We start from the raw sequence: 24,041 nt of genomic DNA on the forward strand, positions 1-24,041 counted from the left end.
CACGCATGAAGCCTGAGGCCTTCTGCTGAGTGAAATAAGCCTGTCACAAAAGGACAAATATCATGAGATTCCTGGTCACAGCCTGGAAAGAGGTTGTGCCTGCATCACTCTTTGTTCATTCACCGACCTGATAAGCAGAGTCATGGAGGGCAGGCAGGCTGGACACTTAGTTCTCGCAGCTGCTGTCTTGTGGTGTTCAAAGAGCTACCACCCTCACCCTCAGGCTGTCACTGCTGTCCACCCGCATCCCAGGGGGAGGCCTCCCTGTCACCTCAGGGGAGAGGGCAGAGCCTTGCAGGGCAGACCATCCTGACTGGGGGCAGCGCCTCTGATGGCCTCATCTTCACCAAACCATTGCCAAAGCACACACATGCATACTAATCTCTCTGGGAAGAGAGAGTGAGAACGCAACCCTTGCCAAAAAATCAAACTCAGGGCCTCCCCGGTGGCGCAGCGGTTGAGCGCTGGGTTGCGAAGCTGCCCGTAGCCTCTGCAGCGCCGGTTCGATCCCTGGCTGCTTCCCGGCCACCGGAGGAGGGTCCCACATGGCGCGCAGACCTCTCCTGCCGCCCGCTGCTCCCCTCAGCAGTGTACTTCGGTCCTTCTGCCTGTTCTGCTCCCGGCTCTGGCTCTGGTGAATTCTCTCACCCTCCCGCGCTTCTGACTGTACCCAGTGCATGTATAAATAAATAAATCTTTTAAAAAAAAAATCAAACTCAAAATTCTTCAAAAGTGGAAATTCCTTCAAAACATAATGAAAGCAATAGAGCAGAACTCACCTACATATTCATTAGAAGCTGTTATGCGAATATGCTGAATGAACGCATGAAAACGGATAGCAGACATTAGAGGCGTAAAGAAGGACAGCATAACATGCACACTCACCCCACACACATGCACACACCCTCCAGACATGCCCCACAACCCTGCCAAATACCTGGTGAGATACAAGATGCACAGCGCCCTAGGCTGGAGGCCCAAGTCCAGGACAGGTGGGGCCTGGCGCCGGTTCAGGTGTGGGGCGAGCCCCCCGCACCCCGCTGCCTGACTGTACATGGGCATAGTACGCTGGCCACTACGCTGGAGACGCAGGAAGGATACCCGGCACATCATTTTGTGCCACAAACCACAGCATCATTAGGACTGGGGGTAAATGTACTGATGAGACTTGGAGGCCAGAGGCAAACAGTTCAAGAATGTTAAGTTCATGGAATTGTTTGGTTAAATTATCTAACTGTACAATATCAATTTAAAAACTTTTAATAGTATTTCTTAGCAGAAAAAACGATATAGAGCTCAACTTCTCTACAAGATATTGTTCTGTGGTTAGGCAAAGGGCAAAGAATGAGGAATAGGAGTTCCCAGGCACACGGCCCAGGAAGGCGCTGAGGGAGACTCCCCTCTCTCCCTCGAGTCCGTCTTCCTTCTCTGCCATTGGACCTCAGCCTCAGGCAGCAGCTGGGACCTGGCAAGGGCACATGGGTGGGTGTGTGGATGCACCTGGCATTTTCTCCAACCAGCCCCTGGACCTCCAACAGCCCTCCAACAGCCCTGCAAATGTGTCCCTGACACTCAGGAAAGTCAACCTAGGAAAACACTGAGAAGACCCAGCGATAAAGCCACAAATGAGACGCGTCTTGTCCTTGAATTGCTCACTGCCTGGTGTGTCTGAGGTCTGTCTGAACACCACAGAAGGAGTGCCAGGCTCACCCCAATGGGTAAGAGGTACTGTGAAATCATGAGGTGGTTACTTTAAACATCATGGCTTTTTCGGAAGAATACATTACTCAAAATTATAACACAGGAGTGAAACCCACAGTGTTAGGTATCCGTAAGGCAGATGAAACTGTTCCATGCGCTCTTCTCAAGACATTCTCTCAACTCACTTCTAACATTGTGACATGTGACTTGCAGGACAAAGGCACCGGTCAAATCTGTGTTTCACACAGAGTGGTTTATAAAAAGTTACTGATCAGAAGAAAGGTCTTTGCTACATTTTCCTAATTTCTTCCTGCTTCTCTCTTCCTTCACAGGGAAGACCCTGCCCTGCAGAGGCATGAAGCAGCCTCCCTGTAATCAAGCACTTGGCTGACCCTGCCCCCAGGGAAACGTATTGCTAAGTAATGACCATCTCTGGCATTCCCAGCCCCGTTCCTCATACCTGAGAAAAGGCCAGAAGGAAAAGGTGGCACCTCTTCCCCAGAGTGGACCTGCCCTTCCAGTCACCAGGCCCTGCCACATCTTCTTCACCCCACATCCCGGGTGTGGCCCCTTCCCTGCGGGTGCCTACAGCTGCCTGCTGACTGGTTTCTCTGTCCCTTCACTCCACACACCCACATCAGACAGACTCCAAAGCACCCAGACTCCTCCAGCCCAAAACCTCAACACCTCGCTGCTGCCTTTTAAGTGAAATTTCAATTGCTGGCCTGTCCTGTCAAGGCGCCAGACTCCACACCCCGTCTCCTCTCAGAGCCTGCGACCTGGCAGGTCCCTGTGGGTGGGGATGAAGCGCACCCACCATGGCTGCAGTCGCGCCCAGTTCCAGGTCCTGCCTCTCCCTAGTCTTTGCTTGCTGTGTCACTAGAGAAGACACTAATAATCTCAGAGAGGAGATTAAAGGAGCAATAAATGCCAGCAGGTATTACCTACCATCCCCATACATGATGCTACCCACGCTACCCTGAACAACAAAACCTCACCCACCCTTCTGGTCAAGCCCAAAGACCACTTCCTTCTCAGGAGGCCTGCCTTCATGCTCTCCCCTGACACACTGTCCTTGAAGGCACTGGTGTAGGACGGGGTCCCACTCTCTCACACATTAGATCACGAAGTTCCCAGAAGGCAGAGCCACCTTGTCCACTTGGTGATCTAACGCCCAGCTGGTGTACAAGTGACAGACAATTTCTGGGGGAACAGGTGTCCAGGCAGAGAGCCAGACGACAGTGGTCCTGCAGCTAATTATTCTAAAACTGGACTCCTTGGGTTTAGTATCTTTGCTGTGTTTTGTTTTTATAAAAATGAGGGGGGCCTCCCTGGTGGCGCAGCAGGTTGAGCACAGCACTGTAAAACTGTTCGCAGCCTCTGCAGCGTGGGTTCGATCCCAGTCAGCTGGCGAGAATCCCACATGGCGCGGCAGACCTCTCCTGTCATGCCCGCTGCTCCCCTCAGCAGTGTATTTCTGTCGTCTGCCTGTTCTGCTCCCTGCTCTGTCTCTGGTGAATCCTCTCACTCTCCGTGCCTCTGGCCCGTATCGCAGCTCTTGTATAAAAATAAATAAATCTTTTAAAAAAATAAATAATAAATAAAAATGAGGGCTTCATACAAAGGAAAGCAGATGGTTTCTAACACCAGGGAGTCTCAAGTCTGGGAAGGGAGTCTCAGTACCACCTCTGAGCCAGGAAAAGCAGGGACACGCACACTCAGACTCAAGTGGAGTTTTTCTAAGTGCACTGCCCACACCTCTGTGGGCACTGCTGACCAAATGCTACAGACAAAAAAGACAAGGTCAAACGTGACACCCAAAAACCACACAATCACTGTCAACTCCTCACCATTACAGACTCACAGCAAAAACTGCAAAGGAACGTGACCCAGATGTTGAAAGAGAGTCTCCCGAGACTAGAACAGACAATGGTGACAGGTGCAGTCACGTCCTCAAGGGGATCCTCATGGAGCTGAGGCCAAGCAGCCACGCCATAGCCCAATCACTCTGGGCTTCACCTTGCTGATGCCGGAGAAACGGACCCTAGGGTGAATTCCTACCTGCACCCAGCCCTGATCTAAAAATGAAAGGGGACAGTTGGAGTTAAAACCCCGCTGCTCTAACTGTGACCTGGAAGGACAGTTTTCCTCTGACTGGATCTCAAATACCAAACCCTTGCTTAACCATGTTCCCTGTGCAGCTCTATCACACAATAAAGGGCTTTCACTTTTGAAGGGTTTGTCTGCTACCTTTTTACAGAGACAGGTAAGGCCTGATTTCAAATTTATGCTCCTTTTTTGCTGAAGACAACCCAGGAAAACCTCAAATCTCCCTTCCTAGAGTCGAGTTTCTGGGGCCTGGCTGTCAGCCATCACCACTCCTGCAGCGATCTCACCACCAGAATAAGCACCAGGGCAGGCAGAGCAGATGCGACTCTTTACTCCATTATTCTCCTCGCCACTTTCCATATTAAATATCTGAAATATATTAATCTTAAAAAAACAATATTAACACTGTACTCAATGAATAGAGGCAGTGGAGTCAACAATGAGTCTAGATTGCAAAATCGTAGATTATTTTAAAAACTGGAGTGTGGGTGTGGCCAATTCCAGGAGCACTGCGGAACTGCAAAGTGCCAAACCGGGAAGGAAGCGAAGTCCTAGGAAAATATGTGTGGTCACTGGTCACTCCGCCCTCAGGAATATGGCCATGGCTCAGCAGACCCTTCATTTGAAGTCACAACATCAGCACAGTTTGTTTTGTTTTTTTTTTTTTTGGTGTCCAGGATGTCCCCCTAAAGGCCTCTAGTCTCTAAGCAGGTTCTCAGGCTTGGGGTAGCCAAAGAGAACAAAATCTGCCTCATAGAGTTTGTACAGCTGCTGCCTCCAGGCCAGGGGGATCTTGGCGAACCAGTCCTCCTCCCAGCTGCTGGCAGTTCTGTTCCGGTAGCTGGGGGGGAAGTGTAGGTTCTTGTCCACCTTGAGGAGCCGCAGCAGCTGGGCAGCGTCCTGGTCCAGCGTCTCCAACTTCCCCACAAAGTCATAGTCGATCTGGCAGGGGTGACAGAGGCGGTGCACCTGCCGCCAGTGCTCGTTGAAGGGCCCCAGCTTCTCCGTGTGGGGGTCCAGCAGGTACTGGATGAAGTTGGAGAAGGACACCTTGAGGCCCGCGCTGAACGCCTCGCTGACCGAGGCGGGCAGGCTGGTGTGGTTGGAGTACATCTGCAGCATGGGCACGGCGAACTTGCGGTAGAACTCTTCGTTCTCCAGCTCAAACTTGCTGCGGAAGGCCGAGATGAGGCGCACAAAGGGGTCCCGCACGAAGAGGAACTTGGTGTACTTCTTGAGCTTGATCTTCATGAGGTGGCGGGAGAACTTCCCGTAGCGGCGCCAGAACTTGTTGAAGGTCAGGTGCGTGCTGGAGTTGTGCACGTACTCCCGTGGGATGTCCAGGGGGTCGCGGTAGGGCACGCCCTGGTCCAGGAGGCTCTCGCTGAGCACGATCATCACGCGCTTCCAGTTGGTGCAGGCCACCTTGGGCACGTAGCAGTAGATGACGCCGTGGCGGTCGTCCACGATGAGGTGGTTCAGCTCGTAGTTGGGAATGTCATCGAAGGAGCGCTCCTTGGCCGGGAACACGAAGCTGGCGTTGGCACAGAACTCCCGCAGCACGCTCCTCCTCTCCGCCTGCCGCTCCACGGGGTCCGGGTTCTGCTGGGCGTCGTGGGTGGACCAGTCGTAGCCCCGCACGCTCTCCTCCATGTTGCCCAGCACGGGTCTGCCGGAGACGGGAGGTGGCGGCTGCTCCGTCTTTTTACTGGAAAGGACATTCTGCTTCGTGTCAGAACTGAGGAGCTTCTCCAAAAACTCATCCACATCAGCTGAGAGCTCCTTCTCCGGCCCCTGCCCCGGGGTGGGGAGGGGCCCTGGAGAGTGCGGCCTGGAGACCGCTGTGTGCAGGTAGAAGTGGGCAGTGCCCACGTTGTCCCAGTATACGATGATCAGCAGGATCATGAAGACCGACCCCAGGGCCAGCCACAAGCGGAAGAGCCGGGGCTTGGTCATTCTGGCCCTGGGCAGGGCAAAGCCCTTTCTCCTAGACACCCTCACTTCAGCCTCATGTAGAGATGGGATGGTGGGCTCTCGGGAACCTGGAAAGGCAATGAAAGACCAAGTTAAGGACCCAGGTCCACTGAGGCTCCTCTCACGGCAGGGGCACTGACCCATGTGCTGTGATGTCCTGCATCCTCTGTCTCCTTTGGTGTCCCTGCCTCTTCCCTCCCAACTCCTCCCCAGTCCCTTTGAAAGTCTTTCTGCTGGGCTGTGCAGCCCAGAACTTTGAGTGATGTGCCTGATACTGCCTAGAAGGGCCAGAAAGGATGAGTATGACTGAGGAGGTGGCAGAGACCCTTATCATGACAGTGAGAAGTGGGGAGCCTAACAGACCAGGCACATGGGGCTCTGGGGAAGACGTGTGGACAATGAAGAGAGCGCAAGGTGTCAAAACAAACAAATGGTGATGGATATTAAAGCTTAGTACAAGCTACGGTTTAAAAATGATAAAGACAAACCCACACCCAGAAAAACCCTTTTGCTGTATACACTTAAATATTAACTTACCTCTCCCAAACTTACACTTACGGGTAAACTTGCAAGAGCCTGGGCCCAGCATATGGGTAAAGACACAGTGTGGCCATGCACCCTTGCTCCCTGGGTGGAGAGGCAGAGCCCACACCATTATCAGGGCTGAGCACAAGGTCAGTGGGAGTAGAGGCCCATCAAGCTGCTGAAAGGGGGCCCCCGCGAGGGCTCTGGGCTCTAGCACTGTTAGTGCTCCCTGGGGAGGAGCCAAGCAGCAGCAGCAGTTCTACAACTGAAGATGGGGAAGGGCTGCCTGATCTTCAAAAACAAGCAGAAGTATGCCAATGTGAGTGTAGGGGTCCTCACTCCATGGGTAGGGGTAACCACCAGGCCCAGCCAGCTCTTGGGGAACAGGGAGGCCAATCCTTGTGTCTGGAGAGATTCAGGCCAGACAAGAGCTAATGTAGCTGTAGCTGACAGAGGTGAAACAGTGTGCTTTGCACACAGCTGCCAGATGGTGTGACCAGCTCCCTCTGGGTGTCTGGGTGTGAATAATGAGGACGGCAACGCTATAGCAGCTATAGACCAGAGGACAGTTATAATTATACACTTTTACAACTTGTTTTTAAAATTAGATCCTAAGTACCCATGTCATGAAGTTTTTCAAGATCACACCTTCTTAAGGATATGACAGTGAACATTTTTTTGAGATGACGTTTAAAAAAAAAGTTTGCTGAGAGCTGAGAAAGCAACAACAGGAAAAATAAAACATCAAATGATTTGAGGGATTAGTTTCCCACTTTAAGATGAACACTGAAGGCCTCCCCTGGTGGTGCAGCTGGTTGAGCACCGTGCTATGAAGCTGTCCACAGCCTCTGCAGCGCTGGTTCATTCCCAGCTGGCCTGCAAGGGTCCCATGTGGCACAGCAGACCTCTCCTGTCTCACCCGCTCTTCCCTCAGCAGTGTATTTCATCAGCCTGCATGTTCTGTTACCCCGCTCTGTCTCTGGTGAATCCTCTCACCCTCCCAAATATCTGGCCTGTATCCTGGTTCTTGTATAATCTTTTTTTTTTTAAAAAAGATGAACATTGATAAGCAAAGTGGACTTGAAATCAGAGTCACACCCAAGGCCACGGTCAAGAATCTTCTGAGTACCTGCAGTGTGAGAAGCAGATGAGACCATTTCCGGGCTGCTGACCCAGCACTTAGCTAACGTTTCAGCTGAGAGGCCACACGCACACATTAACAAATACAGCACTGCCAACCTTTTGTAAAACCCCTCTCTTTACAGATAATTTAGTTAAGACTCCAGTGTAATTGCCAGGAAAAGATATGGTGACATATTTTTAGGATAATAACAATAGCACAAATGGCAGTTGCTGTCCGAAGCTACTACTATGTGCCGCACATTCACTTCCACACGTGCCCTCCACACACATTCTCAGCGCAGCCTCAGCATCTCAGGGTTGAGGAATCTGAGGCTCAGAGATGTCAAATCAACATCTGACCTCAGATCTGACAAAAATCCAGTTCCCCTCCTCTCCACTCCCTCAGCTTTCTTACTGTTAAAAATGTTCTTTCTTCTAAAACAGTGTTACTGAGGTACAGATAATACACAAAATACTGCACTTACTTAACATGCCTGGTTTGCTGAGTTGAGGTATGTGCACTCAGGCCCCCATCCCCACAGGCAGACTGTGAGCATCTCCCCGACTCCACAAGGGGACCCGTGCCACTACAAACCTTTCCCCAGCCTGGTCCTTCCTTCCAGCAACTGCTGATCTGCTTTCTATTTCTATGTTAGTTTGCACTTTCTAGAATTTTACATAAATGGAACACATGGCATGTACTTACTTTGATCTGTGATCTTCCACTCATCACAATTACTTGGAGATTCCTCTATGCTGTTGTACACAACAGCGGTTCCTCCCTTTCTGAAGCTGAGTGGCATGCCAATGTAAGAAGTATTTATGAGCCAGTCACGACAGGACATCACACATCACACTTACACAGGCACACCCAAATTTTCCCAGCTCTCCCCAGGGACTGAAGTCACATGTGCAAGTTTCTTCCTATTCAAGCTTCAATCTGGTGAACATGGAAAGACCTCGATCCTTGGAAGTTCAGACACTAACTTCTGTGTCTCTGTCCCTCCTAGGCCAGGGTTTGCAGGCTTATTGGACCCCACAAGACAAAGGCTCTAGTGCTGGAGCCAAAAGAAGCTGAGAGCAGTGATTAAGGCAAAACAAGCCCTGCTGGAGACAGAACCAAGGTGGGGCTGAGGCTGGCGCTCAAGGCTCCCCAGCAAGTGCTGGCTCCCAGCCTGTGCCCTGACAGGGGTGAGATGGACTCATCAAATATTTGCTAGCTGTCCCGAATATGGTTCTCAAGTTCAAAGAAAGCATGTCTTCTAATAAGAGATCTTTAATTAGAGTTGCTCTAATTTGTTCTTCATGTGGTGGTATTAGCATGCCAAATCACAATCCTGTAGTCTTTAATACATTTCACATCAAAGTTTTGTTCCTAGTCCATGACCGACTTCAGTGTGACTGGTCAGTGCTGATTACTCAAGATGAAGAACCAGGAGCCCCCACTCGGGCCCACGTGCATCCCCTTCCTCACCCTAGAGAAGCTCTCAGGTCCCAAAAGTCCTGCCAGGGCCCTTCATATCAGTAGAATAGACCAGCAAGTTTTGAACAAAAAATGAGCAAGTTGATTAAACTGGTTTATATTGAGACTTATAACTTGCATCATGCAGACTGCCCTTCAGTGTGAACAGTGCGGCCTCCCGCAGCAGGGAGCTGCAGGGAAAACTCCCAGGTTATAATGTGGTCATTTACTCAGCATGAACTCCACGCAGAGGAAGAGGGCACTACCATCTCCTGGGGACAGCGCGCAGTTAGGGAAAATAAAGTTCTGTAAATGACTGGCGTGATGGCTGCACAACAAAGTGAATGCACTTACAAACCCCTGAATTGTACATTTAAAAATGGTTACTGTATTATGTGTATTTTACTATAATAAAAAAATGGGGAGAAAAGAATGAATTAGAGCAATAATAGTCGACTTGGAATTGCCAAGAGGTATTGTTGAATGAATGAAGCAAAAGGCAGGAGGGGGGGCAAAGAAAGGAGGTGTTATATAAGAAAGAGCAAACAGAGCAGCGGAGGCTAAAATCAGAATCGACTGTCAGAGCCATAACCTACCTTTATAACCTTACACAAAAGTTCAAGAGGCTGGCTGTGCCCAAAGTGTTTTTATTAGCCAAACATGAAAATTTCTTTTCATGTATAATGAGGGTGGCGGAGAGGTGCATGAAAACACTGTGAGTCTGCTCATTCAGTGTGGAGACCAGTCCTGGAAGCCTGTCCTGCTCTGGGGTGCAGCCAGGGAACCAGGTTTGCTTCGGTTGCAGCCCTTTCCAGGCCTTTTCAAGTCAAGGTATTGAGCGCCTCATCGCCTGGCCGAGGCCAGTTACCAATGAGGCTGAGGCTACGGTTCATTTTTAACATCAAGGTGCCAGGACAGTCCTTTGTGTTGTCATTTCCAACCTCAAACAAGCCGCATAAACGGTAGTTGTGGAAACAAGATGGGCTGAATGTATTAACTAGACTTGAGAGCCATTTCCTTTGAAAGGACAGCACTGTGGCTACTTTAAACATGCGTGATCTTAAGTTCAGTTTCTTAGAATTGCAGAGGAAGAAAAGAGGGGGGGAAACTGCCAGCATGGCCAACAAATCTAACTTTTTTATGGGGAGTGGAACGTCTAGGAATTTGTGACCCATTACCCAGGCAGCTCAAGCTGACAATCTGTGTGACACTTTAGGGTCTTCGGGGGATGCGAGTAGCACAAGTGTGGACAGACAAGTGCAAGAAGCAAGGCTGAGACGTGAATCATGATCCTGACTGTTTTTTAAAGCATGTCAGGGAGTGATGTACTGATCTCAAAAGGAAACTTCACATTCAAACAAGAAAAGCATTATTTCCCAATGTAAACTTCCTGCTACTTCAAACAGCAGTCAATACAAAGTCCTACAAGTTTTGCAAAAGAAGAGCATGCAGAGGCTTCACACCTGAGCAATTTACTATGGCTGCTGCCTGGCAACCTCAGGTTTCAGCCTCCAGTGGGAGAACTGACAGCGGAGTTCAACCAGAAGCTTCCTCACCTGGGGCAGCTTTTCTACAAGGGCTTTGTCAAATACCCTCATAAACACAAGTGACAGAAGAATCCAGTTAGGCATAAACCAGCCACGATGGCCAGGCAGAGTTCTCTTAGCTCCAGATAGAGTGGTTAAACATTGCTTTTCACGCACACAACTGGCAGGGTATGATGCCAGGGGCAGATGCAGCAGCCCATGAGGCAAAAACCTTGTGCTGATGGCCCGAGTAATGCCACTGGGCTGAAGGAGACTTCACGCGAGAGCAGGCAAAAATGATGGGGAAGACAGAGTGGTTTGCGGCAGACAGCGGAGGGCTGCACCCCTCACATGCAGGTACATGTCGCCTGACATGTCATCAGTCATCCCGATCTGCAGGAGAGGACCACAGGGCCAAACCGTGATAGGACCCACAACGAGGTATTTTCCACATCTTTACAGCAGAACTGACAGCTGTAGGAAGATCAAGCAATGGTGCTCACTCGTTAATTTCATGTGTGAACCTGACAGCCGCAGGTGCCCAGATGTTTGATTAGACATTATTCTGGGCATGTCTGTGAGGGTGTTTCTGGATGAGCTTAAGAATTTAATGGTGGATTGAGTAAAACAGATGGTCCTCCCCAGTCTGGTAGTGGGCCTCTTCCAATCTGTTGAAGGCCTGAACAGAACAGGAAGGTGGAGAAGAGAGAACTTCCTTGTACCTGTCTTCAAGCTGGGACATTACCAGCCTCTTCAGACTCAGATTCATGCTAGAAATTACAGATTGGTTCTGATGGTTCTCAAGCCTTACAACTTGGATTGGAATATAACATCAGCTCTGTTGGGCTGAGCTTCCATAATCATGTAACTTAATTCTGCGTAACAAATCTCTATACATACACACACACACACACACACACACAAATATGCACAGACATCATATTGGTTCTGTTTCTCTGGAGAATCCTGATTAATATATTTACTTTGTCATTTGGACTACAGTGTGTATGCAGCAGGGAGGGGCATTTGCTTACTATGGATTATAGACAAAAGTGATCAAAACAGTGAGAACTGAAGAGTACAGCAGGTCCTCAGGTAACAGTTTCTTTCAATACTGTTTGTTACCACCTTGATGAGAAAAAAACAAATATGTTGTTTCACTTAAACTCGCAGTTGCCAAGAAACTATGGACAACTATTAAGTGAGGACTTAATGCACTAAGAAATGGAAACTAATATACCAAATATGGAGAAGTTCAGCCACTATTCAGTACAGGCATTCCATGTAGAGGGGTTGGGGTTCATTTTTTTTGCCTTCAGATATTCAGCCGTTCCAGTACCATTTGTTAATAAAGTCATGTTTCCTGGTTAAATCTGCCTTTTTTTTTTTCTTTTTTCTAATCAGGTTTATTGAGGTATGATTTACACACAATAAAACCCACTCATTTTAACCACATGGTTTGTGAGTTCTGGCAAAAGCACACTACAATTAAGATACACTATAATTAAGATACAGAACATTTCCATCATCCCCAAAAGTTCCCTCATCCTCCCCACACCCAGCTCCAGGCAACCATCCATCTGTTTTCTGTGCTATACTTCTGCTTTTCTAGAATGTCATGTAAGTAGGATTATTCAGCATGTAGGCTTATGTAGGGTCCTAAACTTAGCAAGATGATTTTAAGGTTGTTCCAGATTATTGCTGCTATCAATAATAAGTTTCTTTTACTGCTGAATACTATTCTACTATTTGGACAGGCCATGACTTGTTTACCTATTTACCAACTGATGGACCTTTGGGATATTACCCCCTCTTTGGCTATTATGAATCAAACTACTATGAACTTTTTCTGCATAGAGGTCAGACTTTGTTTTATTCTAAGACATTGAAAAAGCCAGAATAGGGGTCCTCTTGGTGGTGCAAGGGGTTAACCACAGCACAATGAAGCTATCGCAGCCTCTGCAGCATGAGTTTGATCCCCAGGCGGCCAGGGAGCTACCCACATGGCGCAGCAGACCTCTCCTGTCTCACTCGCTGCTCCCTTCAGCAGTGTTCTCAGTCAATATGCCTGTTATGTTCCCCACTCTGTCTCTGGTGAATCCTCTCACCCCCCTCCCCACACCTCTGGCCTGTACCCCAGTTCTTGTATGCATAAATAAATAAATCTTTAAAAAAAAAAGTCAGAACAGATAGAACAAAAGAATCAAGCAAATTTTTCAGCTTCTGGAAAGTTCTACAAAATATTCTACAATAATGCTTAGTGACCATTTTTAAGACCATTCAAATGACCTTCAAAATATGATATGCAAATCTTAGATTATCAGTGATTTCTCAATTATAAAAATTTTAGGGCTCAAGTGATTACAGCAAGGTTGAAGGACACAAGGTTAACATACAAAAGTCATATATATCAGCAACGAACAAGTATATTTTGAAATTAAAAACAATACCATTTATATATAATAGCAGCTATGAAAATGAAATACTTAGGTATAGATCTGACAAAACATCCATAATATCTACATAAGGAATACTATAAAACTCTGATAAATAAAATCAAGGAACTAAATAAATGAAGAGATAGTCCATGTTCACACAAAAGACTCACTATTATCAAAACACCAATTCTCCCCAATTTGACCTATAGATTCAATGCAATCCCAATCAAAATCCCATAAATTACTTTATTACTGGATATCAATAAACTGATTCTAAAGTTTACATGAGAGGCAAGAGACCCAAAATAGCCAACATAATACCGAAGGACAATGCTACCCAACTTCAATACTACCTATAAAAGCTACAGTAATCAAGACAGTGTGGTACTCTATGGAATGCAGTGTGGCAGACCCTCAAACTACTAAAAATGGAACTACCATATGACCCAGCAATTCCACTCCTAGGAATCTACCCAAAGGTCACAAAACACTAATTTGAAAGGAAACCTGCACTCCTATGTTTATTGCAGCACTATTTACAATAGCTAAAATATGGAAACAATCTAAATGCCCCAAAACAGATGATCGTATCAGAAAAATGTGGTATATATACACAATGGAATACTATTTAGCAATCAAAAAAGATAAACTCATGCCATTTGCAGCAACATGGATGGAACTGGAAGGGATTATGCTCAGTGAAATAAGTCAGAAGTAACTCAACAACAACAAAGAAAATAATCCTGTCAAAAATGGGCAGAAGAGCTAAAAAGAAACTTCTCTGAAGAGGAAATGCAAATGGCCAACAGGCATATGAAAGAATGTTCAACATCACTTGTAATCAGGGAAATGCAAATCAAAACTACCATGAGATACCAACTAACACCAGTGAGAATGGCACATATTAAAAAAACTAGCAACAACAAATGTTGGCGAGGATGTGGAGAAAAAGGAACTCTTCTGCACTGTTGGTGGGAGTGCAAACTGGTCCAACCACTATGGAGAACTGTGTGGAGATTTCTGGACCTACTAAACATAGAGCTTCCATATGATCCAGCAATTCCACTCTTAGGTATTTACCCAAAGGACACAGAAACATCAATTCCAAAGAGCACCTGCACCCCTATGTTTATAGCCGCTCTATTTACAATAGCTAAGCTTTGGAAACAACCCAAATGCCCAAAAATAGATGACTGGATCAAGAAGATGTGGTACATATACACCATGGAATATTACTCAGCATTCAAAAAAGATAAACACATGCAATTTGCAGCAACATGGATGGCGCTGGAAGGGATCATGCTCAGCGAAATAAGCCAGAAAGAAAAAGAAAAATACCGATGATCTCACTCATAGCAGGAATCTAGAAAACTTAAATAAGGGACCAGGAAAATGAATAAACAAGAAAGTGAAAATCAAAATCAACAAAAAACTATGAACCAGAGACACTCTATGGGAGGTAGGGGGCCATGGGAGGTAGGGATTGGGGTCAAAATAAGGGGGTTGCAATTGTATGGGGAATATAAAAATAAAATTTATTTAAAAAAATAAAATATTTTGAAATAAAAAAAAAAGAAATAAGTCAGAAGTAAAAAGAAAAATATCAGATGGTTCCACTTACAGGAGGAATATAAGGAAACCATACAAGGGATCAGGAAAAAAAAAAGATAAAACTAGCAGGTAAACTATAAATCAGAGACATTAGGCAGGGGAGCGGGAGGGGGAGGAAGCAAAACAAGGGAGGGAAGCGCACATGAGACTATTGTGACTGTTCAAGGGTATCTTGGTGGTGGTAATTTTATGGGGATTACACCTGAGAGGAGAAATCAAACATTGCACAAAAATGAAAAACAATGCAAAAAATATATAAATAAAAATTTTTTTAAAAAGACAGTGTGGTACTGGTGAAAGAATAGACAAACAGACCAATGGGAACAGACATACAGTCCAGAAACCCATATATACAGTCAACTGTTCTATATTTTACAGGAGAGCAAAGGTAATACAATGGAGCAAAGATGATCTGTTCAGTAAATGATGCTTTAAAAAAAAAAGGAATCTGGACACAGATCCTGCTCCCTTCACAAAGATTAATTCAAAGTGGATCATAAATTTAAGTGCAAAAGGCAATACTATAAAACTCCTAGAAAATAGCATAAGAGAAAACTTAGATGACCTCAGGTATGGTGGTGGCTTTTAGATCTTTCATGATCCATGAAAGAAATAAGTATCCACACAAATATCTGTTCCAAAATGTTCACAGCAGCTTTATTCAAAATAGCTACAAACTGCAAACAACCCAGACGTCCATCAACAAGTGAATGAATAAACAAACGGTGGTACACTCATTCAATGGAAAACCACTTGGCAATAAAAAGGAATAAACCACTGATTCGTGTGTTAATACATGCAACAATATGGATGAATTCCACAGGTATGGCACTGAACAAAAGAACCCAGATACTAAGTGCATACCACGTGGATCCACTCATAGGAACTTTTAAAAAGGCAAAAACAGTTGACAGAAATCATAGACTGTAAAGGGGAAGGAGGAAGCTCTGGATGGAAATCCAGATTGTAGTGGGAATGGCATAGCTGGGAACGTCTGCCCACATCTATTGAACTGAACACTTAAGATGTGCAATTTACTGCATGTAAATTATACCTCACTACACTTGAGTTCAACAAAATGTTAGTGGTCTTAATTAGATGAATCTCCAGAAGCTAAACTTTTCAACATGAACACCAGAAACTAGCTCTTGCTGATTCACTAGCTCAGAATCCCTACAGAGACAGGGAGGAAGTGCAAGGGAGCAATGAAGCCAAGTCCAGCCAGTTTGGTGGCCTGGGACATCATATTAAGTTTGAGTTTCAATTCTTCCTTCTAAAAAACAGTAACAGTGAGGCCTCTGCTAATGAACTGCTAAGGTTAAGAAAATGAGAAAATATAAGCCATGTGTTTTTGTTAAACAGTAAATCACTTTCTTTAAACTATTACCACTGACTTTTATCTTCCTGTCTTCATCGGGTCCTCAAGTATTTGTGTCATGTAGGTAGGGTTTTTTTTTTTAATATTTTATTTTATATAATTTTTACATTATTTTTCATTTTTGCACAATGCATGCATTTTCATTTTGGTTATATTTCCCATACAAATGCACCCCCCTTATTTAGACCCTAATCCTTCCTCTGCCTGTCCCCCTTCCCCCTGGTAGTGTGTCTCTGGTTTATAGTTGCTTATTGATTTTGATTTTTACTTTAATATAATTAGTCTTTTTTCCTGGTCCCTTATTTAGGTTTTCTAAATTCCTGCTATGAGTGAGACCATCCGGTATTTTTCCTTTTTCTTTCCATTTTTTTTTCTTTTTAAGATTTATTTATTTATACAAGCACTGGGTACAGTCAGAAGCGCGGGAGGGTGAGAGAATACACCAGAGCCAGAGCAGGGAACAAAACAGGCAGAATGATGAAACACACTGCTGAGGGGAGCAGCGGGCGCAGCAGGAGAGGTCTGTGCGCCATGTGGGACCCTCGCCAGTGGCCAGGGATCGAACCAGCGCTGCAGAGGCTGCGGGCAGCTTTGTAGCTCAGCGCTCAACTGCTGCGCCACTGGGGAGGCCCTGGTATTTTTCTTTCTTTCTGGCTTATTTCCCTCAGCATGATCCCTTCTAGCTCCATCCATGTTGCTGCAAATTGCATGAGTTTATTTTTTTTGATTGCTGACTAATATTCCATGGTGTATATGTACCACATCTTCTTGATCCAGTCATCTATTTTTGGGCATTTGGGTTGTTTCCATAGCTTAGCTATTGTAAATAGTGCTGCTATAAACATAGGGGTGCAGGTGCCTTTTGAATTAATGTTTCTGTGTCATTTGGGTAAATATGTAAATAGGTTATTTTTATTATTACTTAAGTTTTCTATCAATAGCCAGTTATTGCAAAGAATGTGTTTTCTATTGATTTTACAATAATAGTGAGCTATGCTTTCAAAAGTGCTGTCTCCTCAGCTGCATCCTTCCTTAGGTGGGGCAGAGAACCTGGAACCTCCCCTTTCCCTGGGGATCACCCCCTTATCCTAATGGCTTGCATTTATCCTCACATTAACTGTGATAAAACTGGGGCAAAATAATTCAGCAACTTGCCCAAATCTACACAGTAGCAACTGTTCAGGACTGGCACATAATCCTAGAGCCCACTGCCTAGTTGCTGTATGCTGCCTGCCTCTACAGTACATATTTAATGATGCAGAATTGGTTGGTATTTACTAGATACTGAGATTTTTATTACATTTGAGAATCTATGTTTCTTCATGTAAAAATAACCAAGCTTCTAAGTGCTCAAGTCGGTAACATGACCTTCAATAGGAAGTTCAAGAATGTTTCAAGTTTTATTTATTTGTGCTGCTGTAAAAAAAGACCAGAAACTACCTAGTTCTTTTCCAGCTTTGCAAACACTATATAAGGCAAACATTTCACTGCAATTCCCACTACTGCAGTCAACAGAAATTTGCAGAGTTTCTGTTAGTGGTCTCAACATTCCTTCTCTGCACACCCCCCACCCCCATCCACCCTGCAATTCACGCTTCAGTGCTGGATTATAACCTCCCACAGTAAAACATTTTCACCTGAGACCACAGGGTTTATTTACTAATGACATCATTGCATTTGCATTCAGTTAACCTCGCAAACCAAATCTGACAGTGTGTCCAAATAAAAACAAGTGATAAGTGGTCACATTGATGAGAACAGAACTTGAGACTCACCCCAGAAGACCCGAACAAAGTCCACATTAGGCCTTGAAGTAAAGTGTCTTCCCCAGAGGTGGGCCCAGAGCACAGGCCACTACCCACTCACACTGCTCTCTGTCCCTGGTGTCTCAGCCCTCATCGGTACTGCACAGGTAGACAAGGGATCAGCCCCATAATCTCAAACTGCATTTCAAGTTCTTAGAGGACAGGGACCATGATTAATATATCTATATTCCTTATAAGACTCAATCAAATATTTGCTGCATGATTTTTGACTCTGGAATCAAAAGATAACTCACTTATAACAATTAGAGCACTTCAGGGCCTCCCTGGTGGCGCAAGGGGTTAAGTCTCAGCACTATGAAGCTATTGGCAGCCCCTGCAGCATAAGTTGGATCCCCAGTCAGGGAGCTGACCCACATGGCGCAGCAGACCTCTCCTGTCTCACCTGCTGCTCCCCTCAGCAGTGTATTTCAATAGATCTGCCTGTTCTGCTCCTCTGGTGAGTCGTCTCACCCCCACACCTCTGGCCTACACCCCAGCTCTTATATGCATAAATAAAAAAATCTTGGGGAAAAAAAAGAATTAGAGCACTTCATAGAGTGCTTCATAGAAATTATTTCAAGGGAAAATAAATAATAAATTTCCTCCAGAATATTTTAAGAATCTGTTAGGTATTAACTTCAAAACACCCAGACTCCCAGACGCTCCTCTTTCTTGGCTCCTGTGCCACCCATGCCCAGGACCCCTTCAGCTCTCATCTCGTCTGTACCACTGGGGTACCTGTGACCCATCTCCCTGCTTCTGCCCTGGGGCCCACATGATCCATTTTCAGCCTGGTAGTCTCAGTTATTACTACAAGTCAGAGGGCAATGCTTCCCAGAGCCAGTCCTTATAATGGCCTCGAAAGCCCTACAGGACAAGGGTCCCACACTCTCATCTCTTCTGCTGCTCCCTTCCCCCACAACTAATCCCATCCAGCCACAGTGGCCTCCTTGCTCTTCATCAAGCACAAGGGCGAGGGGCCCCTGCAGGGCTGCCTTCACAGTCCTCAGCAGAACTGCTCACCACCACCCCCAATCCTGTGGTTCAATCCTACACTTCCTTCTGCTCTCTATTCAAAGCTCCCCTCCCCAGCAAGAGCTTCCCCACCCTCCCCACCCAGGCCTCCATTCCTTATATAGTCACTGGTTTATCTGCTCATTGTCTATCTGCACAAAAATGTAAGTTTCGGAAGGGAGGTTCTATACCTGTTTGTGACAGCTGTAACTTCAAGGCTTAGAATAGCACCTGTCATACTGTAGGTACTCAAAAAAGAACCAGTATGCCAACAAACAAATAGGACTGATTTGATTTCATATTTTCTGAAACTGGGTGACAGGTAAAGAAGGGTTCATAATACTATGGTCTCTACTTTTGGCTATGTTTAAAAATCCCTTATAGCAAGTTAAAAGATAAAATTAAAAAAAAAATAACCACAGAGAGCACCAAATCTGTTATGTGACCAGAGCCCAGGAGACAGGATACAGAGAACAATGACAGTAACCAAGAGGAAACAGGAACAATTAAGTCTCTGGGCTTGGTGAATGATCCAGCCAGGGACAAATCAGGCACCATTAAGGTCTCTTCTTTCATGAGACTAGGGTGTTTATTGTGACTTTGTTTTTATCTATGTTTTGTATATATGTTAAAGGGCCCATTGTTCTCAGTAGGCTGTTACCAAAAAAGGCAGCTCCTTGGCTCTCTTTCCATTACCCAGCTCCATTCTTCTCCCTCATGCTTTTTATCTAGATCACTTTAAAAAAAAAAAGATTTATCTATTTATGCATAAAAGAACTAGGGTACAGGCCAGAGGTGCGGAGGGTGAGAGGATTCACCAGAGACAGAGTGGGGAACAGAATAGGCAGACTGACCGAAATACACTGCTGAGGGGAGCAGCAGGGCGAGTCAGGAGAGGTCTGCTGCGCCATGTGGGTCTCCTCCCTGGTTGGGGATCGAACTTGTGCTGCAGTGGCTGCTGACAGCTTCATAGGTTGTGTCTTAACCCCTTGTACCACCAGGGAGGCCCCTTAGCTGGATCTCTTCCTTGCTGACATCCCACCTCAACTAACAGCCCCTGGGAGCAGAATCGGATGGTTCCTTTTAGGACATAGCCTCTGACTCCCACAGGGGCAGGTAGAATGAAGTCTCTTTCATACGATGCCCTTCTCCTCCCACACCTTCTCCATATGGGCATATCATCATTTCAATTAGAGAATATTCGATGTTTACAAAAATTATTATCATTGTGCAAAAGGCTATTCACAGCAGAGCTTTGCAGTACACCATAATTATTTTTCTTTTCCCACACAACGGTTTATTTTCCTTGGAACTAATAACAGTCTTGTCTTTTCATTGCTTTGTTTTCTATGTACTTATCACTAATCCAGCCCCAACTCTGCCAGCCATCTAAATCTCCTCTCCAGATGTTCAGGCGCATCAGGTGCCCTGTCAATTTTATCTTCCCCAAAACTCTCTCCAAGGAGCCTCTGGCCAGCTCACATCATGAGATGTCAATGTCTGCTCTTCAAGCCCAGTGTCCAGCTGACACTCTGGCTTCCCCATCTCACCCGGAGGATTCTTCTCACATCTCTTCTGAGGAAACCCCTGCACACTCCAGCTCTGTCCCTTACATTTACCACCCCATTTGGGGTGGACATGCCTCCCATTCACTTCCTTAAAGCACATGAGAGGTATGTTTTTGGAGCGTGTCTGAAAACCCCTCTATCCTACCTCTCTTGCCTGAGTGTGCAGTTCAGGGTGGAAATATTTTCCTTTAAAATTTTGAAAGCCATGTTCTCTGATCCAGCTTCTCATGCTGCTACAGACAAGCCCCCAAGCCATTCTGCTTCATTCTGTACAGCCCTGTTGATGGCCTGTTTTCATTCTTTCTAGGGACTAGCACCATCACCTTTGTCCCAGAATTCTGTAATTTCATAACATGCTTTCTAGTAGGCATGCATGGTGTAAATTAGTGCCAGTGTGCTTTTTAAGACACACTCATTAATGCCTTCACGGGTGTGTTAAGGTCTCTATCTTCCAAATCAGGTTTCTTCACATGTCCTTGGTCATCTGTTCCTATTTAAAATATGGGGGATTAAAAGAACTTGGAAGCTGTGAATTGTTAATTCTGAGCTTCATTAGTGCAGGATCAGCTGGGCCTCCTTCCTGGGTACCCCTGATGTCACTGTTTTTAGGTTCTTTCTCTTGGATCACTCACATTTCCCAAAGATATGTCTATCCTCCTGCCTGAAGGGAAAATGCCAGCTGGTAGTGTTCTGGGAGCCAGACTGGCCCCTGTGGCTCCATCCCGTTATGTTCTGCAAAGCAATGCACCTCTCTCCCCCTACACAGCAAGGCTTACTACATCCCATCCTCTCTGAAATACTTTTAAAGTTCTCTGAACAGTTTCAGAAGCCACCTCCTTGATTAACAGCAGGAAACACTGAGTTAGTGTATGAGCTATCAATAGGCACACATCTGCTGGCAAGTGATGAGAACCACCAGCCCTGGCTGTGGCCACAGACCCATTAAGTAGGTGTGAAGCTAACTGCCACTCTCTGAAGAGAAAAGGACAACAATTTAAAAATCCAAATGAAAGATGTGTTTTTTAAATTATAACTATTTGTGTATTTGTCTCAGTAGTATTAATAACCAGTCTCTTTTCCACAAATGGCACTGAGCCTGGGGACCTCTCTAGAAGAGAGTCACCCACTGGCCTTGGTGAAGGTGCAGTAAGGGCAATGAATTACATGCCCAACAGCAGCGAGATATATACTTCTCTCCCACCATCTAGCACTTTCACACTGGCATCCCCAATTCTGTCCTTGAACGCACTCTTTCTCTAAAGCTCACATCTCAACCACCATGGCCCACAAATACCTAAAATCTAAAAATCAAATGCATTTCTGCCTCACCCTCTCAAATCCACTCTAGTAGCCACATCACAGGCACCAGCTCCATCTTTGGTTTCCCAAGCAAGAAATCCTGGTTCTGCAAAGCAATGCACCTCTCTCCCCCTACGCAGCAAGGCTTACTACATCCCATCCTCTCTGAAATACTTTTCCCCCTTCTCTTTCACCCACATCTACTGCTCTGTGGTTTCTTCCACCTTAATGCCCCTTTCCACCTTCTCAACCACTATCCTAGACCCAAACCCCTACAACTTTACCCAATTTCCCATACCCCAGATTCATCCACCATATCCTCACTAGTGTTACTTTCTGAAACACAGATCTAATGCACCCCAAAGCTTGATCACTCAGCAAAGGGACAAGAATCCAGACTCCCTGCCCTCAAGATCCTTCACAGTCAGAAACCTCCTTCTGGCTTAACTTCCACCCCAGTCCTCAACACACACCCCCACAACGAGTATAAAGGCATACTGCCCCAAGTCCCATTCACTTCCGTACCTCCACACCCTGCTGCCTCCCCCACCAGGAATGTTCTTCCCAATCCTCACTCATCCTACAAAGTTCAATTCATATGTCATCTCTATTGGGGAAACCGGTTCAACACCAAAAAATAACCTCAGTTATCCCTTCTTCACACTTTGAAAACAGCTCCAATACATGTAGAATAGTCAGGCAAACCATATTGCCAGCAGTGAGCCCAACTTGGCATTTTGCAAATGATTAGAAGCTCAGTGTTTGCTGAATTGATGAAAGAGGCACACAATGAGGCACACAGGGACAGTGAACCATACTGCTGGTCTGAAAGCATCACCCCAAAGTCCTATAAACTAATTTGCAAGAATTTAAGTATCTATTCAGTTCCATGAAAGCATTCTCTTAATTCACAGCAGAGCAGCTGTCACTAATGATTTCTTAATATTCCAGTTTTCTCCCCTTTTTGCCCAGCCACAGTCCTGACTCACATTCCCAACACCAGATGTTTACAGAGAGGAGCTAAACTGGGGCAAGTACTGACCAGCTGAGGTATCCCCAGCCACTCTCAGCCTGAACCCACACTTTAGGGGACAGTACCTTTAAAGATGCTCTTGCATCCACTCCTCCTACATTCACATTCTCATTCATCCTGGGTATCCTGAGTCTCTCTGGCATCAAATTATAAAATAAATAATTTAATAATCACAGAAACACTATGGCTTGTTGTGCTCTGCGCCAGAGGAGACCTCCACTCGAGCCAATGGTTTGCCAGCGATGTCGTGGTGGCTAGGAGCCCAAACAGAAGATATAAGACCTACTGTTAGTGACTAATGCATGGCTTCCTTTCGCTGAAGAGGCGGAACTGCTGTTTCTGGAGCAAGGGGTCATTTGAGTGATGCTCGCCATGACCTGCCTGTATCTGCTGGGGTCCACAGTTAGTGGTCTGTGGTCAGGGGCAGGGGAAGCCAACCTGAGGCTGCAGGAAAATGCCCAACACCTGGTGGTCTCTGGAACTGGAAGGCAGGGACGCCCTCCTCAAGGAGCTGGGAATCAGTGCCCCAGCGTCCCACCCTGCGGTCCCCAGCCAGGGAGGCTCTATGAAAGGGCTCTCTGGAGCACTGCGGCATCTCTGTCGTCTCTGAACAATTACTGATTTTCCTTCCAGAATCTGAGTAGCCAAAGAAGGGAAGTGACAGGCAGGCGTGAAGAGAGGGCAGCCACCCCCGCCGCCAGTCCTCCAGCACAGCCCGTGCGACAGTCTCCAGTGCGGGTCCCGCCTGCAGCGTGACCACTCGCGGCCACTCACGGACCTCGGGTGCAGCAGTGGGCGCCCCCGCATCCCCCGGGCTTTCCCGGCAGCCTGAAGACGAGACCACCGCCGCGCAGAGCGGGGCTCAGAGAGGGTGCGAGTCGGGCCAAGGTCACACAGCGGCCGATCGCGGGGCTCGGCCCGGGTCGCACGGGGGACCTGTCCAGGAGGGGTGAGGGGACACCTCCCCGCCTGCCTGGACCATCGCCGCCGCGACTCCCGCCGCCAGGACCCCCGCCCGACTGCACGGGACCCAGGCCTGCAGCCGCGCCCCTGGCCTCGCGCCCCTGGCCTTGCGCCCCTCACCCCGCACCCCTCACCTCACTCAGCCGCCGTCGCCGCCTCGGGACCCGCGGACCCTCCCGAGGCCGCCCCGCCGCCGGAGCCCCGCCCCCGCCGCCGGAGCCCCGCCTCCTGCTGCTCTTCTCGCGAGAAGTCGCGGCTGCCGGGGGAGGCCGAGGATGCTGAGGGGTTGCCCACCCTTAATGCGCCTGCGCCCTCCCACCCCACCCACACCCCGCCCTCCCTAGTCAGTGCCATGTGGCGCCGTATTTACGGCCAGAAACCGGCCCCTCCCCTCGCTCTCCTGGAGCCCCGCCCCCTGCCCCAAAGCCAATCGCGTTCCGAGGGCGCGGCGCTGACTCCGCCTCCAGCGGGCCCCGCGCGCGCCGCTCCGGGCGCGCTCCCGCCGCGCTCCCG

At 47.0% G+C, this 24,041-nt stretch overlaps 1 protein-coding gene across 2 annotated transcripts; it reads right to left on the reverse strand.

The window, feature by feature from the left end:
* Positions 1-582: 582 nt before the first annotated feature.
* CHST12 (carbohydrate sulfotransferase 12) lies at positions 583-23,710 on the reverse strand. 2 transcript variants are annotated; one of them, XM_037506704.2, is made up of 2 exons: positions 23,663-23,710; positions 583-5,852 (listed from the first exon to the last, which is right to left on the reverse strand). In XM_037506704.2, the coding sequence occupies exon 2, from the start codon at positions 5,764-5,766 to the stop codon at positions 4,507-4,509; it is 1,260 nt and encodes a 419-aa protein (XP_037362601.1). In that variant the 5' UTR covers positions 5,767-5,852; positions 23,663-23,710; the 3' UTR covers positions 583-4,506. The 2 variants fall into 2 exon arrangements, with proteins under 2 accessions (XP_037362601.1, XP_054549525.1); XM_054693550.1 differs by lacking the exon at positions 23,663-23,710 and adding an exon at positions 8,138-8,228.
* Between the last annotated feature and the right edge of the window lie 331 nt (positions 23,711-24,041).

This window comes from Talpa occidentalis, unplaced genomic scaffold (assembly GCF_014898055.3).
Source record: "Talpa occidentalis isolate TD23 unplaced genomic scaffold, MPIMG_talOcc4v2.1 talOcc4.12, whole genome shotgun sequence".
Classification (NCBI taxonomy): domain Eukaryota; kingdom Metazoa; phylum Chordata; class Mammalia; order Eulipotyphla; family Talpidae; genus Talpa; species Talpa occidentalis.

What these genes read in the sequence shown, in the direction of transcription:
- CHST12 (XM_037506704.2), bottom strand. Translation starts at nt 5,766, where the DNA reads ATGACCAAGCCCCGGCTCTTCCGCTTGTGGCTGGCCCTGGGGTCGGTC.